We start from the raw sequence: 17,044 nt of genomic DNA, 5'->3' as shown, positions 1-17,044 counted from the left end.
TTTAAAATATAAACTTAACGTTCCCAGCATTTTGGTCAAACTAAGAACTTATAGAAAAACATTGGTATTGTAGCTGATTTCAAATATGTAGTTTAACACTGAAAACAAATTATGTTATAACACTTAACTTTGTGTAAATTGATGACGGAGGGGAAGAGGGTCAGGGGGGGACACTTGATCACGCCGCGACCGGTCTTTCCAGGCAGCAAAGACAAGAAGATGGCGGCGTTACGAGCGGTCGTGCTATCGGGGAGTGGGAGAGCTCTCCTATGTACCCCAAAAATAGCCAAGACTCCGAGGGTATGAGGACATATCTACTCTACGATGTGTAGAATAATAATTGTTTCTCCCAGTTTTAGTGGTGTAAAAAAACAACTTGTCATAAGACATCATGACAGAGCTAGCTAGCAACTGTTAGCCAGCCAAGGCAAGGTCACTCGTTTAATGTATCTTACATTTAAAGCTTATGTCTCTGATACTTGTCACATTTCAGGAGAAGCGACTTGAATATCGGAAAATCGTTGGAGGTGTTGGATAGCCAGATCAAACATGTGTTTTAAATTTGTTGTTTGAGTTGATGAGCTGGCCAGTTGGCGCTAGCGTAGTTAGCTAGCTAAAGTCACATCAGGTGAGGTTATCTCACAGACAGACAGCTAGCTGGCTTAGATAGGAAGCTAACGTTATGCCTAGCCAGATCCTTGTTGGATTTGTTTAAATGTGTTACGCGTTTGATGTATCTTGTCTGAAGAGACATAGATATTTGCATGTATATGTCGCTGGTTGTTTGTCGTCTAGCTAGCTAACCGACTACTAAAGTCAGCTAGCGGTTTTAGCAAGATGCTAGCTAGCATGGAAGGAGTCGAATGAAGTAGTTCTACGGATGTCCTTTGTAAAATGTATGTCTTCCAACTGGCTGTAACCCTTATTGAACCTCCTTTAATGATGTCTTGAATTAAGGCTGGCTGTTCTTTGCCGCTCAGTCAGTGGATGAGGTGGCGAGCAGTGATTTTTTTGATCTGGAGAGCAGTGATTTAGCCCTAAGCAATGACATGATATGTAAAAGGTTAGAGAAATACCACAACAAACTGCCACCATATCATCGGTTACCTTGCATCGAAATTGTTTGTCTATTTCTCTTTTTGCAAGTGCCACATTGCTGTCTTTTGGTGTGGTACCTAACCACTAGGCCTACTACTCCATGGATGTTTTAATAATAGGATGGAATATCCTCTCACCATTCTAACAGCTCTCTTTCTCCCCAGGCCAGCATGTCTTTTGCCAGTCTGCCCAAGAGTCAGAAGGTCGCCCTTACAACCCTGGGTGTGTTGGCGACTGGTGGTGCAGGGCTGGCTTTAATGCTCCAGCAGTCTGTAAAAGCGTCGGACTTGGAGCTGCATCCCCCCAATTACCCCTGGAGCCATAATGGCATGTTGTCATCCCTCGACCACGCTAGGTACTGCTTAGACTTTTTATTTTTTTTATAAGACGACCATTCCAATTCTGTCCAATTCTATGGCTACTTTCCAGTGCTATAACAGTGAACTGTTTTAACCTGGAAAATATTGGATTCTTATAATGTTCTGGAGTTTTTAGGTTCTCAAGAAAAGTAATATTTCCAATATCAAAAACATGCAAACTTCAACCAGACATGGATGACTGATTTTATTTAAAGTGTCTGTTTTTTTCTCTCCGTTGCAGCATTCGTCGTGGATATCAAGTGTACAAGCAGGTGTGCTCAGCATGTCACAGTATGGAGTACCTGGCCTTCCGTAACTTAGTGGGGGTGTCGCATACAGAGGCTGAAGTCAAGACCTTGGCTGAGGAGGTAACACATCTCATTATGGGTTGTTCTCAATAGTCTTCACCTTGTTATTTTCCCTTATCTTCACTGATGAAGTTCAGCGTTGGACTTGTGAAAGGAAATCCTTCATTTGGATTTTTTCACGTATCGGTTCCGATGAATGGCGTCCAGGAGAGGGAGCCGCTTTAGACACTGGTGTACCTTGAATGTTATGAGGTTTTATTCGTGGCTGAAAGTTGAGCAAATCACCCCACCCCCCAATCCCCACCTTATACATAACAGGGGGGTAAACTCATAACTGAGGTCAGTCTCAAGGTCTAACTCCCATCCTGTTCTTTGTCTCTTACCACCATCTTGTGTTCCCCTCCAGATTGAGGTGGTGGATGGCCCAGATGAAACTGGGGAGATGTTCACCCGTCCTGGGAAGCTGTCCGATTACTTTCCCAAGCCCTATCCCAACCCAGAGGCTGCCAGAAATGCCAATGGTGGTGCCCTGCCTCCAGATCTCAGCTACATCGTCAACGCCAGGTACGACACTGCAGCCATCCAGGCATTTGGTGGCAGGACATTAACAGTGAACGAAAAATATTAATTCCAGATGGAAGAGTGGATTAATACGGATTCATGGTCTCAAATGTGTCCTTTTTTTGGGAAGGAAATGTTTAAATAGCAAGCAATTGACTGCAGTGCCCTTGGAAAATAAATTCAACCCCTACAGCCACCGTGACAGAAGTGCCCTCTGGGTGTTTGGCTTGCCTTATCATAATCAGCAACATGCATGTCGAAATACATTTTACAAAGGCCACTGTTGAAGAGTGGATAATCTCATAACAATATGTTCTATCACCCACAATTGAGAATGTGGCTCATTTTAACGGGAGTATACAATGATATTGAAAACATGTTTTTGCATCCACGATGGAATTTGCTGTGAAGTTACTCCTGCAAATTTACAATGGCTTGCTGGCTAGTGTATTTACTATATGCCTTTAAATTCAAATCAAAATGGAATAGGTTACCTGGTCTCCTGCGATTAATATTTCTCATTGTTTTTGCATACAACTTTCTTTAGGTAGCCTATATTTAAAGACCCTGCAGGCCAAGTATTAACAATAACAATAACCTGGTTTGTCTGGCCTCCGAATAAACGTAATCGTCTGTGTGATGGCCTTAATGCCTTGGCATTAACACATTGTGCGCTTTCCAAGACCATGGTAGCCTTGCCTCGAGAAAAAATTAATTCCTGGCCTGACCAAAATGCGTTGGAGCATCGAAATACTACTTTCTGAAATCCATACTAAGACTAATAAGTAATTACTTGTTGACTTGTACAATTAGTGAAACCCCAGAGTGCTTTATGATGCACGTGCCACATCCTAAGTTTCTTTCTCTCCTCTGTTTCCAGACACGGGGGAGAGGACTATGTGTTCTCCCTGCTGACTGGCTACTGTGATCCACCAGCGGGTGTGGATGTAAGAGAGGGTCTCTACTACAACCCCTACTTCCCAGGCCAGGCCATCGGCATGGCTCCGCCCATCTACAATGAGATCCTGGAGTTCGACGACGGTCAGTAGGAGCCTCTGTTACAGAACAATAAGCTTTGGTGTTCATCAGGGTTGGGGTTGGTACCCTTTTCAACTTGGCAGTTAAGGTGATGAATTGAAAACAGACCATCATTATTTTAAACTTTTCAAACCATGCATTTAAATCACCTCCTGAATTGATGTAAGTGGAGTTAACCTCAACTCTGCTCTCCAGATCAACACATGAAATGACATTAGATTGTATAATATGAATATATCAACTGTGACGGTTACTCACACAGTTTCCCTGTATCTTTGTTCTTACAGGAACCCCTGCCACCATGAGCCAGGTGGCCAAGGATGTGTGCACCTTCCTCCGGTGGGCATCTGAGCCTGAGCACGACCAGCGCAAACGCATGGGTCTGAAGGTGAGCTGAATTGTACTGTCCTCTGACATTGAAAGAGCATTCAAGTGACTGGTAATGTACTAGTAGCACTACACATTGCACACTGGAGACCGGCAAAAAGACAAACAAAGTTAACTGTTATTTTTGTTTGACAAGCATAAGTGTCAGATACTTGACAAATGATGCATTTGATTCCTCAAATCACTCAACTAACTGTTGTTGTCTCCCCAGCTGCTGATGGGTTCAGCCATCTTAGTCCCCCTTTTGTACTACTTGAAGAGGCACAGGTGGTCTGTGTTGAAGAGCCGGAAGATCGCCTACAGGCCCCCCAAGTAAACATCTGACTGACCAGTTGCCTTCTGCCTGTGTGGCTGCTTGGCTCGAACTCTTATTGTCTGATCTACGATTGTCCATCTTTTAAAACCACATATGCATTTAAGACACGGTTGCCCTAAATCAGTCAACTTGCTGGGTGTCCTCTCCAAATGCATCTGGCCCAGCCAATGTGGAACCATGTAAACAACACAACCTCTATGTTTTATTGTACAAAATAAATTATCAAAAGAAATGTGTCCAGGTTGTGGTTTAGTGGTTGATCTGTTCTTTTGAGGGGGGATCTCAAAGGGATTAGACATCATACCTTTCTGCAACCTTCTTGTGCTTGTTGTGAGCTTTGTCACTTAGTAAAATCTCTACACCTTGTTGTGTAAATATTTAATGAACAATGGTGTACCGAATAAAACCATGTTAAGAACCTAGTGTCAGCTATGAGAGTGTTCTTCTGTATGCACGTGGAACACACAAAGACACTGTTTATACTTTCTATATATTTATGCTCAGCGTTTACTTAACATGTGGCTCACTTCATTGTTCCGTGAGGCCGACACTACAACACTGGTCAGTATAATCTACCTGATGGTTATTGGTGTGTCCGCTGTCTGGATTGTCTTTGGGGGAGAAATAACCCTCTTCTGTTAGAAACGGACAAGACCGTATTGTTCAATTTCTGAACTTGTCTTTTTTTTGTTGAGTTGTGTGACCAAGTAGTGGTGTGACAACATCAAAAGGTCCAGGGCACATAGTTGGATGGGTATGCAACCCCATACTTGAGGAAAATGCCATATTTTTGGGTCTGAAGAGTAACTAGTTCAGGTCTTGACTCATTCTATGGTTCTGTATACATGATTGCTGTACATTCATTATGGTCGAACATATATCGACATAGTTGTTATCTATAAACAGTTGCATATAACTCAGCTATGTGTGGGTTCATGTCAATCATGAATTGTTCTGGATTATAGATGAGATTAAAACAATTTTTACCCAAAATGTCCTCTACTTGCTTTATCTGCCTTTATCCCATTAGGTAAGGATCTAGAATCAGTTTACGCCTCTCTAAATCCTTATCTTCTTCTTAAATCCTTATCTTCTTCTTATGATTATGGGGAAATAGGCGAAACTGACCCAAGATCAGCATTTCTCTTGACCAGTACGCGGTGATCGCTTATTGGTTCCCTATTGCGTCCCTTCTGTACCGGAAGTGAATCTCGGTCTGATGTGTGTCGGGAATCATTTCTGCCGACGGTGATAGAAGATGGATACAATAAACAAACTCAAACAATTTGATGCATATCCGAAAACGCTTGAGGATTTCAGAATTAAAACATGCGGCGGAGCTACGGGTGAGTGGTTTCGGCTGAGAGGTTTGATGTGTCTACAAGTCCAGCCGGCTACTGAGAGTGGAACACCATTCATACTATACTGCCCCCCCCCAGTTGCTAGCATTTAGCTACAGGGAACTGAACAGTGTTGAGCTAACTAGCATTCTGAATCAGTCATAGTGTGTGGAATGTAGACGGATACTACATTTGACGTACAAAATATTGATATGTAAGTTACGCTCTTGGAAAAAACCGATCTATAACCGAAAAGGGTTTTCTGGCTGTCCCTGTAGGATAAGCCTTTGAAGAACCCTATTATCCCATGTAGCCTAGAACCCTTTCCACAGAATTCTACATCATGGAACCAAAGAAAGGCTCTCCTATAGGGACAACCAAAGAACCCTTTTTTTTATAAGCGTGTAGGCGTGTAGTTAACTTTAAAATATCAACTACCTTTCTAAGTTAAGAAGTTAAGGCTTGGGCTGAATTGTATTTTGTGTAAGTGCTGACATGCTCCTCTCCCTCATGTTACAGTCACCATCATAAGTGGTCTCATCATGCTGATCCTGTTCTTCTCGGAGTTGCAGTATTATCTCACTAAAGAGGTAGGTACAAAGTGTTTTTCTTAGGGAAAATAGCTATGTTGCCAGTGCCAGGCAGGGTTGTCTCGTATGTAGCTGGTTTGGTAGGTCTGTTTTGTGTCTGATGTGCTCTGTACTATGGGCCACTCTTGAGGAAACGTTCTACAAATATTGTGTTTGTGTGAGACGAGACCATGTGATTTCCATAAATGACGTCCTTCTCCTGACACAGGTCCATCCTGAACTGTATGTTGACACATCACGAGGAGACAAACTGAAAATCAACATTGATGTGATATTTCCTAATATGCCTTGTGCCTGTAAGTAACACTTATCGGTTAGGCTATTTAACTATGAAAAAACACACAACGCTTTGAAAAAGCATGCACTTGCTCAATTCAATACAAGGTGCTTGTTTTTATTTCACATTACTATCAAAGGCTGCATGAATCAAGGGTGATGTTAATCCCTCTTGTTCCCATCATATTTCAACTGCATCTGTTATTTCACCCCTTATTTCACTCCTTATTGATTTGGTGCTCAGATAATCTGTTTTGGGGATGTTATATATAGAAATGTGACTGGATATAGTTCCAGTACCGGAAAACATCTACATCTTTGCAGACACTGCTCTTGTCCTACAGATCTCAGCATCGACGCCATGGATGTCGCAGGGGAGCAGCAATTGGATGTGGAACACAACTTGTTCAAGCAGAGGCTGGACAAGGATGGCAAACCTGTTACTACGGAGGCAGAGAAACACGGTAGCAAGAACTTATGCTTGGTTTGTGTCAGTAGAAGAGTCCATTTATCCGGTAACATTGGTCATGGGTCATAATGGTGTTAATGTTGTTGTTGATATTGTTGTTGTGTAGACCTGGGTAAAGAAGAAGGGGAGGTATTTGACCCCAGTAAGCTGGACCCAGAGCGCTGTGAGAGCTGTTACGGAGCCGAGACAGAGGATTTGAAGTGAGTCCCCCAGGCTGGAATGGCCTGGAAAGTGTCTTCTGTGAATGAACATACCACATGTTGTTCAAGTCAGTAGTCTTAAACTCCAGGGAGGCCAGTGAATAGGCTGTGCAGATCAGGTGTGTAAGTGCTGAACTTGACCATGAAATGATAGAGAAAGTCACACATTCTAATACACCTTAATAGAGCCTATTTATTTGCAGGGAACCAATGTTTCAGCAGACAGTAGCTTCGTCAGGAATGAACCCTGATAAAGGCACTGTGTGCTCAAACGTTGTTTTACTACAAATAGAAGCTATCTGGGAGTTTTGTTATAGGTTTTTAACTTTCATTTTGCGGTCTAACATCTGGCAGTCTGCACTTCATCTAAATATATTCTTTGGATGTGCGTCTTCAGGTCCTGCTACTTGTGCTGTGCTGAAAGAAATAACCTAGATTACACACAGGCCCTTGAGGGATTTGAGTTTGATACCTCTTATCAAAATTATTCACCCATGGCCACACTCAATCTATTTCTATTTAATCCTGTCCAACCCCTATTTGAGAACGCAAATGCTTGATGATTCTAATGAAATTGGTATTTTTAGATTTGTCTTTTTAGAATTGTGGGCTTTGATAAGTTCACACGTCTGTTTCAATTGGCCCATATGGTCAGGGGCCATGTCACATTCAATATATCCCTTGTGCTCTGCTTGGCTGCAGGTGTTGTAACACCTGTGATGATGTGCGGGAGGCCTACCGCAGGAGAGGCTGGGCCTTCAAGAACCCAGATACTATCGAGCAGTGCAAGAGGGAGGGCTTCAGCCAGAAGATGCAGGAGCAGAAAAACGAGGGTTGCCAGATCTATGGGTTTCTGGAGGTCAACAAGGTATCCCAATACACAGGCGTTACACTACATGACCAACGTCCATAAAGCACATGATTGGTGACATTTTCCTCTTCTAAATGCACAGATGCAGTGTGCATATGGTTACTTTGCACACTTTCATGCGTGTTTAGAGGAGGAAAATGCCACCCTCAATGTAGCTGGATTTTGACATGTTGTAAGTATGCACTAGTTCAGCATTGATGACATGGTTGCGTTCTAATGGGGAATGAGAGATTAAAGGGATGGTTCACTATTTTGACACCTAATTCTTTTTTTTAGATATGTCATGTTGTCCATCGATCCAGATGTTTAGGTTGATCTAAATGTCCCCTATTTATATCTAAACATACCTAGATATATCTAAAGAGGCATGGAAGTGTCAACATAGTGAACCATCTTTTTAATTGCTGTTTTGTGTTAACAAAGTTGATTATTTGGACCTCTTGTGCTCGCTCTCAACTGTATTTATTTCATCAGGTGGCAGGAAATTTTCACTTTGCCCCCGGCAAGAGTTTCCAGCAGTCCCATGTTCATGGTAAGACCTGCTCTTTACTGTGCTATCTGAGACCCACATTAACACAGGTTTCTCCTCCTCTGGTTTGATATATACAATCTGCCTTAAAAGCAAACAAACAAAGAAATGTACAATTGACATGGTCAACTTCAGGTTGGTTTATTCATATACAAGGCAGAAAAAAGGATCCCTTGAATTGTACGATAATTGTAAATACTATAACAACTAGTTGACTTAATTGCTACCGAAAACACCTTGTGCTGTGTGTGTCTTAGACCAGATATAGGCACAGACTCTTGTGTAGCGTTAGTGTCTGCTCATAGCTTCTAGCACATTCTCAGAGAATAGCAGGGGGAGAAAAAATGTAACTGGTAAGTCCACTTCTGTTTCAAGTCCTGAAGACAATACAGACTTGACATTTAAAATGGTGAATGGTGCATGTCTTTCTCTGTTCTACCATTATTTCCATTTTCTTATTTCTTATTTATTTTCTAAAGTCATGTCCTGTTTTTAGTTATAGTCTCAGCCCTCGACAAATCAGTTTGCCTTTATTATATTTCCGTGGTTCAATGTGGTCAGAGTGCCTGCACTAAGCAAAAAGCTAATCTAGTAAATTGTAATCTAGTAAACTGTCCTTACCCAAAAAGCTCTGCTATGAGGCACTGTAGATGAGTGAACATAAACATGGGAAAGGCAGCTTTTCTTTTCTTTTTAAGTTGTTAAATATTCATATCAATACTTGTATCAGGCCAATCTCTGAAACTTTGTAAAACTAAATTAAGTCTCCCCAGGGTAGCATTCCTGAGCAGTTTTGTTCCTCTCCATTTGCTCAATTTGTAATTGATCAACCGAGTTTATAATTGATTCCTATTCAAATCAGGGCTGCAAAGACAAAATATTATTTGTCTAGGTTATAAAAATATATATAAAATATATAAAATAAATTTTTCAAGAGAGACTTGGTTCAAGACCGTAGCCAAGGAAAACAATATTTCGGACGATTCACAAACGATGACACATCACAAAAAAATACAGACACAGACACACTTACATGACGAACTGATTACAATCAACACAATAAAAACTAATTAGACAGACACACCATAAAAAGGTTAGCGATATCGACACACATACAATGCATTTCAAACACAGACATACAATATAGTCATAAATAAAATCACATGTACCACCACAAGAGATTATTGACAAATACATTCCTTAGTAACATGTACACCAATCATCCTTTTAAACTCCTCCAAGGAAACAAGATCCTGGTGTTTCAAACTAGTCTGGAACGAATTCTAAGACCACAGAGCTGAGTAATTAAAACACTTTTTGCCATGATCCATTCTGATTGTTGGAACTGTTAAAAGTAAGTCAAAGTGAAAGCGAAGCTGGTAGTTGATTTTCTGATTTTATCAGACAAGAATGTACACCATACCAGCTCTTTCCTGGCCTCAAAATGTTGGTAATAAAAACAATTCGCAACTTGAGCTTCTTTACCAGGTTCTTGACATGATTAGTGAAACTCAGCTTTTCATGATGTATGATGTTCTATTGGTAGACCATCCAGTATTCTTTGGAATGAGAGAATATCATGTGTTTCGTTTTGGAGGAATTAAGTTTAAAATCATACAAATTCTGCTGAATAACATTAGAAGCTAACTGTGCATTGCTAAAATCCATAGATAGACTGTAGTGTCATCTGCATAAAAATGTAAACTGGCAGTATTAATATTGTTTCCAATACTATGTATGTAAATAATAAATAGTAAAGGCCCAAAGATGGACCCCTGAAGCACACATGAGTGCAGCTCTAAGGTGTCTGACTTACAACCGTCTACCACCACACATTGAGTTCAGTTTGCTAAATAGTCTCTGAACCACTTCAAAGCACTACCATTGATCCCAATACAACTCAATCTATGAATCAAAACATCATGATATGCTTTATACAAATTTATGCAGAAACACAATGCTGATTTGTATCCAAGGTACACTGAATGCCTTTTAAAACCTATACATACAAAATAACAGTTAACGATTATCTTTGCACTCAAATAGACTCAGTTCAACCTGTTGAGTAAATATTTGCAGAAGCACCACAGCAAGGGGTGTGTAGATTTTTGCAAACAGGTCTTCTGTTTTCTTTTCACTTTAATGATCAGTGGGGAAAACATCGTAATTGATTGTATTTCAGATTCAGATTCTGAGGCAACAAAACCTGAAAGTTGTGCATGGGGGTGAATACTTTTGCAAGGCACTGTATATCTGAGACGGGTCTCCCGGCTACACCTATAACCATTCTGAGGCTGTGACCGAAAGCTCATACTGTCTACTATTTACGAGAAGTATCAACTACATACGAACCATACTTCATTCTATGTAGAGCCTACTGTTTAGTAAAATGCATGCAGTAAGCGGCAAATATCTACATACCTACCATTCTTACAGAGAAACCGTCATCATGTTGTTCCTGGTAATTGAATTTCACCACAGTCTGCCTCCATTATGGAAATGACTTCCTGAATAGTATGCAGTGAATTCATACTATATGGAAAGGCAAATGACATTCTGGTATTTTATACAAACTAAATTTCTGTACATGTCGCGTACTGCAAAACTTGCAGTATGAACGTTTGGTCAAGGCCTGACTGTAAATGGAAAATAAACACTTGTTACATACAATTCATCTTACTAATAATACCATACTAACCTACTAATCATCTGTCAGTGATTAATCCCAAATGTTTTGAATTGAAAGACGATTAATTTGGCTGCAAAGAGTTTTTAATGCAAAATGTTTGATTTTAAAATGAAATTGTTGTTCATCAGAATACCAATTTACTTGATTTTAAAATTCTTGCACTTCAACTGTAAAATCAATTTAGAAGTCAAACTAACCCCTTTCAATGCTCCTGCATGACTAAATGAAATATCTTGGTGACTAAGACAATGTAATGTCATCAGTGATTTTTCACTAATAAGCACTTTCAAATCACTGTGTAGATTAAGTAACATGGTAATAGCCAAATGCATTGAAAGGTCAACGGTACTCACCTATTCAGTACATGGAATGTTCACAATGAATTCTCCATGGAGCACGAGGCTTAATGATCAGTGCAGATTCGTTTCCCCTTCCATCTTTACTAGTAGTACTAGTTCTAGTCCCCAAGTACTGTCCCTGTCTGCATACAAGCAGAATTAAGAGACGAGAATCCCTTGAGATACTAATTTGACCCGTAAGAACATCAGATGTGACGAAATGAACCCCCGTCGGCGGCCTGTGACTGGCCTTGCTTCGGGTTGTGCGTTATATTCATCATCCCTTATGACTGTGGCTTTCTGTGTAGCAGCCCTACATGCGTCATATAGTGACTCTTCTCTCTTCTTTCTGCAGTGCACGCTGTGGAAAGTAAGTCCATCTTTTTTGTAGCTTTTTTTTTTAGACATTACCCACCCCCCTCCTAAATTCCCTTGTAAAAGTGTCAGGAAAATGCCTTATCCTTGTAGAGCCTACTAGAGATTTATAGTCACTCATTTACCCTGTTACTTAAAGCATATCAATGACTAAATCAAAACTTCTAACTTGTGTGGTTTCAATAACTAGCGTGTGATTGCTGGGTTGATCTTTATTTGAGGTGGTACAAGCAGTAAATCAACAACAAATTACATTTCTGAGGACTGTGGCTGGGTTCCACAACTATAATTATCTTGATGAGAAAGTCATTCTTTTATAAGAGCATGAAGGAAATCCCCATTTAGTCACCATAAACGGAACACATAATTGAGGAAATGTCATGACATCACAGCTTTACTAACATCTTGTCTCATTCTCTTCTCAGTTCATGATCTGCAGAGCTTTGGACTGGACAATGTAAGTATATTGGACTGAGGTCTTTGCAAGTCTTGCCAAGGCAATACAACGGCGAGCTTATTTGCATTTCTTTTGTCCTACAGATCAACATGACTCACTTAATCAAACACCTTTCCTTCGGGAGGGACTACCCTGGCATCGTCAATCCTTTGGATGGTACTGACGTCGCAGCCCCACAAGGTTAGTACCGTAAACACTATTACTAAAAAGCCCCACTCAAAACTTATGGCTTATTAAACAGCAATTGAAATCACAGCTTTTATTGACAAACTGTTCTGGAACTACAGAGATATTGTGACATGAGAATAAGGATTGTTTCAGAAGTCCTGTTGTAAGTGCAGTGTGACAAGAGAATCCTCAGCAGCGAATACCCATCCCTATGGACATGAAGGTTCCAAACGTTCCTCCGCTCTGCATCATCGTCTTCCCCACTCCCCCCATCAGCTCTCGGCCTCGCATGCCAATCCTGAGGAAAATAAGAATTCAACAGATGAGCATAGCAATTAAAATGGTGTACTCGTGTTAAGCCACTATGTATGGTTCGGATGTCTTCATCAAGACAAGGTTAATACAGATCCTAACCTGTAACCCAAGTCAAGCTAATATCAAGAAAACGGTTTCATCGTTTACAGAAATACTAAGTAAGCCTAAACTCGAAAGACAGGAGACTTCTCAGGTGAGGGAGGTGTGCACCTTAGACAGGAGAAGGTTCCAAACATGGCACCAGCTGCCATCCCAACTGCGAAGCCCATCATGAAACCCATCTTAACTCTGTCGAAGCAGTTCGGCTGGGCTTGGCCATAAGGTCCTACTGCCACCGGCATCTACAGTGGAGGAAGGCACACAAAACCATCAAAACACAGGTTAGGACTTTGCAAGCTCTCAAGCCTTCCCGATCGTTGGAAGTGAGCTAGCCAACTCATCTCGAGGCTAAACCTGTTAGCAAAGATACCTAGCCAGCAGCTAGTTGTTGTTATCTGGGACAACGGTTATTGAAGATGGCATGTAATAAACTATATCGTAATAAGCGCTATCCTAAGTTAATTTGCCATGTAAGTGTTGCCACAGGCATGCCGATATTGCACCATGTCCCCTTTTGGCTCGATCATCTGTTTATACAAGCTGCTATGACTCTGCTAGCTTGTGTTAGCATGTCACCTAGGTCTGGCCTTGAAAACACTCAAACGATAAGTGCTTGACGGCGGACGATGTATTTCCCCAACACGGCTTGATGTATTCGCTCAAAGATCGACTTACCTTCGTTTATGGTGTGATTTGAGCGTTGTGTAGTTATTACAAAGATGAGCTTTGAGGGGGGTTTCGACTGGGGCTTGCTTTTAATGGTGCACTACCAGGACTCCATTACTTGAAAGGAAGTGATTAGATGAGGCAACGTACGGGACGAGATCGAGGGATAAGGAGTTCCGTATTTATATCTGTAGCACCCCCTGTGGTCTTGGATGATTGATGTTATTGATGTTATTGTACGGTTGCTTCAGTTGTACCTGCTGATAACTTATGCTTATGACATTATCTCCCCCCCCCCCCCTCCAGCATCTATGATGTACCAATACTTCGTAAAAATAGTCCCAACCATCTACGTGAAAGGAGATGGAGAGGTGAGTAGTCTGCTGTCAAATGAAGCTGTTAAAAAGTGTTGCATATTTCACTCAGTGTATCCCTATAGATTTAGCACATGTAAAACTCTCTCTAGATCATGAACGCTGAGGTGAGGCGATCTTATTCCTTGAGGTGTTGCTTCTGTCTTCCAGGTGGTTAAAACAAACCAGTTTTCTGTGACGCGACATGAGAAAGTGGCCAACGGCTTGATTGGTGACCAGGGCCTACCTGGTGTGTTTGTGTTATATGAACTCTCCCCCATGATGGTCAAATTCACAGAGAAACAGCGGTAGGTGGCTTTCAGAATAAACTACTCTTAAAAAAAACTAAAAACATACAAAGTAGGCTGTAACCACTTCTTCTCTCTCTCTTTTCAGATCTTTCACACATTTTCTGACCGGAGTGTGTGCCATCATAGGGGGTGTATTTACAGGTAAGCCAATCGTGCAATTCCAATTGCCCACCTTGTGAAATAGGTAGCAAATATTTGTTTGACATATTTGTCAGAGTTTGACATATTTGTCAAACTCTGCATAATCTTTTTGATGTCACAGTATGTGTATCTATCATTTATTTATTGCCTTTTCTGTTCTGAAGATTTAATGGGATGCTTGAAGTTGAATGGGTACTATGGGAGTTTATACTGTGTACAGATGTGAAACAAACATTGGGTATTTGACTTATTTTGTTGTACCCTTTCCTCTTTTCTACCCAGTGGCTGGACTCATTGATTCTTTAATATACCACTCAGCAAAAGCCATCCAGAAGAAGATTGAACTGGGCAAAGCATCTTAGTGGAGTTTTTTGGTGCAAGAGCGAAAAAGATGGTTCACCACAGTCTCTGGAAGGGTCTATCTGGAAAGGGAAGTGACTGCAAAGTGACTCACTGCTTCCAAATGTGGCGATAAACACTAGAATCCCCCAAATCTCCCACAACATGGAGAGGAACCTTGACTGCTGTGTGTGTCTCCCAGTTGTTGTTTTTACATCCTCCATATACAAAGAAAGACAGAATCTCGGACCGAAGTTGTACTGAGAAGATCACTTTTTTTTTTTTATTCAGAATTGGTTCATCCACAGTTACGAAGCAAATGTGCCCCTCTATCAGTTGGTTCCCTGATAGTCTGTATTATTCTCAGTTGCCCTTAACAAACTGTGCAACAGGAGACATATCCTTATATTTTATGATTTATAAACTATTTGATCAATCATGAACCCCACTTTAACATTTGTATTGTGTTGTCTTCAGCACACATGGAGTATTCAATATGAGACATAGGTGGGATGAATGTGTTTTATAATGTGTTCAGATTAGTGGAAGCTCAGTTGGTTGTTGGATGTGAGAACTATGTAAGGAGACTGGGTGATTCAGTATAATGCGTTTTTTTGTTATTTTGTTGTGATTGCACCTTTTGAGATCTAATTCAAGGGCTGGGGTTTGCGTGGAAGTGTGTGTGTGTGTGCGTGGAAGTGTGTGTGTGCGCGCGTTGTCTGGTGCTGTGGACAGCCTATTTTGTGTGTGGGAGAGATATATTTATATTTTGATTGTCCTCGGTTTTTAAAATGACAAATAAATGGTGAATACTCCAGCCTGTACAGTGTTTTGATTTACGTGACTCGACATTTTCTATTGTTGTAAGTAACACTAGTCTAGTTTGTACCCTATTGTGAAGCAATGAATGAGTTATTGGTCAGACATGTCACAAGAAGATATATTGGATGATTTATACACACTGTTCCTTTTAATATTAACAATCACTTCATACTGTTGTGTTGAATGAGTACTTGTTTACATCTCCTTAGTGTCCACTGAGTATTGCCCATGGACTGTCCTGATCTCTACAGAATGTCTTACCAAGTGATCACTGTTTGGTATTTTATGTGACTAAACCTAGTGACCTCTTTCGGAGAAACACTTCAATGATTTCTTTGTGGAACTAATCTACTGTACTTCATGCCTTGTCCAAAGGATTTGCAGTTTCATATTTCCCCATCAGGGGGAGCCCATGTTCTTTAATGGACCGAGTGAGTACACTAACTGGTCGTTGTGGTTATATAAAAAAAAAAAAAAAGTTAAATACCATCCAAAGGCAGCTGAAAAACATTATTGTGAGTAACTTCCTGTATGTGTGTCAGAGACACGTATCTATGATGCATCTGGTCTTGAGAGCCTTATTTTTTCAAACAGGGCCTAATTTTTTTTGTGATGATATGGTTGTTGTAAATGCTTTATCCCACAGTTACACACCCAGACAATACTAATTCCTCTGGGAGTCTACAGCTGGACTTGCTTTTCCGTTGCATGTATTCACTGGAAACTCTGCCTCTAACTCCCACATCCTGCCCCACACAAGAGTTAGAGGGCTGTTAAGAAAACAGCTTTGAGAATTAGCGGATGTTTTTTTGAGCTATAGCTGGGAGCTGTATGACCCAGCGTCTGGTGAAAGGAAAGGCCGTGTCAGTGAATCTGGCCCATGCCTGGTGGGGGTGGATCTTTGGACTATGGGTTTAACAGAGGGGGGTATGACTTGTCTGGACTAGAGTTCAAGCAAACCAGGTCGAAATAGTATTTGACCATTTTGAGACTATTCCAGTGATGGGCAAGCTAAATAAAGTGCACCTCTTCTAAAAAAAAAAAAAAAAACTGTGCTCAACTATTGGGCATTCTTATAGGTTTGACCGTGTGAGCATGCTGTGATGTACAGGGTTCTTTGGACAGGCAACAATTAGTAAAATAGTAAGTAGTTCCTTATGATAAATTTGGCATCATTTTCACACTAGTAAAATAGTAAGTAGTTAGTTCCTTATGATAAATTTGGCATCATTTTCACATATTCACCAACTACATGGGGCCTCTCATCTGTGTGGTTCTGTCAAGGGCCTCTTTAGGGCACATGAGTATCCAGAGGAATCAGAAGATTTAGACTATAGAGAGCCAAAAATAATATTGATGTGGTTTGAACCATAGAATTAGAATGAGTAGAAAATCTAAAGTAAGTGAATCAACTATACATCACAGTCATCATTTGTCACATCAGCTATTTTTTTTAGGCAAAAGTTCAGGTTATGTACAATAGGGTGTTAGGGGGTGGAGAGGTCTGAGGAGGAGCCCAGGTGGAACTTGGGTCTTTAGTCTACGGTGGAAGATAGGTAGTGACTCTACCGTCCTGACAGTGGTGGGAAGCTCATTCCACCACTGGGGCGCCAAGACAGAGAAGAGCCG

General features: G+C 40.9%; 3 protein-coding genes across 4 annotated transcripts; 2 read left to right on the top strand and 1 right to left on the bottom strand.

Moving 5' to 3' along the window:
* The first annotated feature begins 207 nt into the window (after positions 1 to 207).
* On the top strand, positions 208 to 4,508 carry cyc1 (cytochrome c-1). The gene is made up of 7 exons (XM_083668235.1): positions 208 to 300; positions 1,263 to 1,453; positions 1,699 to 1,825; positions 2,172 to 2,329; positions 3,207 to 3,367; positions 3,652 to 3,752; positions 3,963 to 4,508. Exons 1-7 carry the CDS (start codon positions 220 to 222, stop codon positions 4,065 to 4,067), a joined length of 924 nt encoding a protein of 307 aa, XP_083524361.1. The 5' UTR covers positions 208 to 219; the 3' UTR covers positions 4,068 to 4,508.
* Positions 4,509 to 5,275: 767 nt separating this feature from the next.
* On the top strand, positions 5,276 to 15,408 carry ergic3 (ERGIC and golgi 3). 2 transcript variants are annotated; one of them, XM_083668340.1, is made up of 14 exons: positions 5,276 to 5,413; positions 5,927 to 5,997; positions 6,206 to 6,293; positions 6,618 to 6,737; positions 6,849 to 6,942; positions 7,645 to 7,810; positions 8,288 to 8,345; positions 11,725 to 11,739; positions 12,170 to 12,201; positions 12,285 to 12,381; positions 13,756 to 13,820; positions 13,974 to 14,110; positions 14,199 to 14,254; positions 14,537 to 15,408. In XM_083668340.1, the coding sequence occupies exons 1-14, from the start codon at positions 5,326 to 5,328 to the stop codon at positions 14,614 to 14,616; spliced, it is 1,167 nt and encodes a 388-aa protein (XP_083524466.1). In that variant the 5' UTR covers positions 5,276 to 5,325; the 3' UTR covers positions 14,617 to 15,408. The 2 variants fall into 2 exon arrangements, with proteins under 2 accessions (XP_083524466.1, XP_083524467.1); XM_083668341.1 differs by lacking the exon at positions 11,725 to 11,739.
* romo1 (reactive oxygen species modulator 1) lies at positions 12,381 to 13,583 on the bottom strand. The gene is made up of 3 exons (XM_083668342.1): positions 13,459 to 13,583; positions 12,895 to 13,025; positions 12,381 to 12,667 (listed from the first exon to the last, which is right to left on the bottom strand). Exons 2-3 carry the CDS (start codon positions 13,023 to 13,025, stop codon positions 12,559 to 12,561), a joined length of 240 nt encoding a protein of 79 aa, XP_083524468.1. The 5' UTR covers positions 13,459 to 13,583; the 3' UTR covers positions 12,381 to 12,558.
* Positions 15,409 to 17,044: the final 1,636 nt, after the last annotated feature.

Source organism: Argentina silus (assembly GCF_951799395.1).
Source record: "Argentina silus genome assembly, chromosome: 4".
NCBI lineage: Eukaryota > Metazoa > Chordata > Actinopteri > Argentiniformes > Argentinidae > Argentina > Argentina silus.
This window is presented reverse-complemented; position numbering and strand designations above follow the sequence as displayed.

Excerpts from the sequence above, each read along its gene's own strand:
- romo1 (XM_083668342.1), bottom strand. The coding sequence starts at position 13,025 with ATGCCGGTGGCAGTAGGACCTTATGGCCAAGCCCAGCCGAACTGCTTC. Across the intron at positions 12,668-12,894 it reads GGAACCTTCTCCTGTCTAAG|GATTGGCATGCGAGGCCGAG; the intron begins GTGCACACCTCC and ends TATTTTCCTCAG.
- ergic3 (XM_083668340.1), top strand. The coding sequence starts at position 5,326 with ATGGATACAATAAACAAACTCAAACAATTTGATGCATATCCGAAAACG. Across the intron at positions 5,414-5,926 it reads AACATGCGGCGGAGCTACGG|TCACCATCATAAGTGGTCTC; the intron begins GTGAGTGGTTTC and ends CTCATGTTACAG. Across the intron at positions 6,294-6,617 it reads TCCTAATATGCCTTGTGCCT|ATCTCAGCATCGACGCCATG; the intron begins GTAAGTAACACT and ends CTTGTCCTACAG.
- cyc1 (XM_083668235.1), top strand. The coding sequence starts at position 220 with ATGGCGGCGTTACGAGCGGTCGTGCTATCGGGGAGTGGGAGAGCTCTC. Across the intron at positions 301-1,262 it reads AAATAGCCAAGACTCCGAGG|GCCAGCATGTCTTTTGCCAG; the intron begins GTATGAGGACAT and ends CTTTCTCCCCAG. Across the intron at positions 1,454-1,698 it reads TCATCCCTCGACCACGCTAG|CATTCGTCGTGGATATCAAG; the intron begins GTACTGCTTAGA and ends TCTCCGTTGCAG.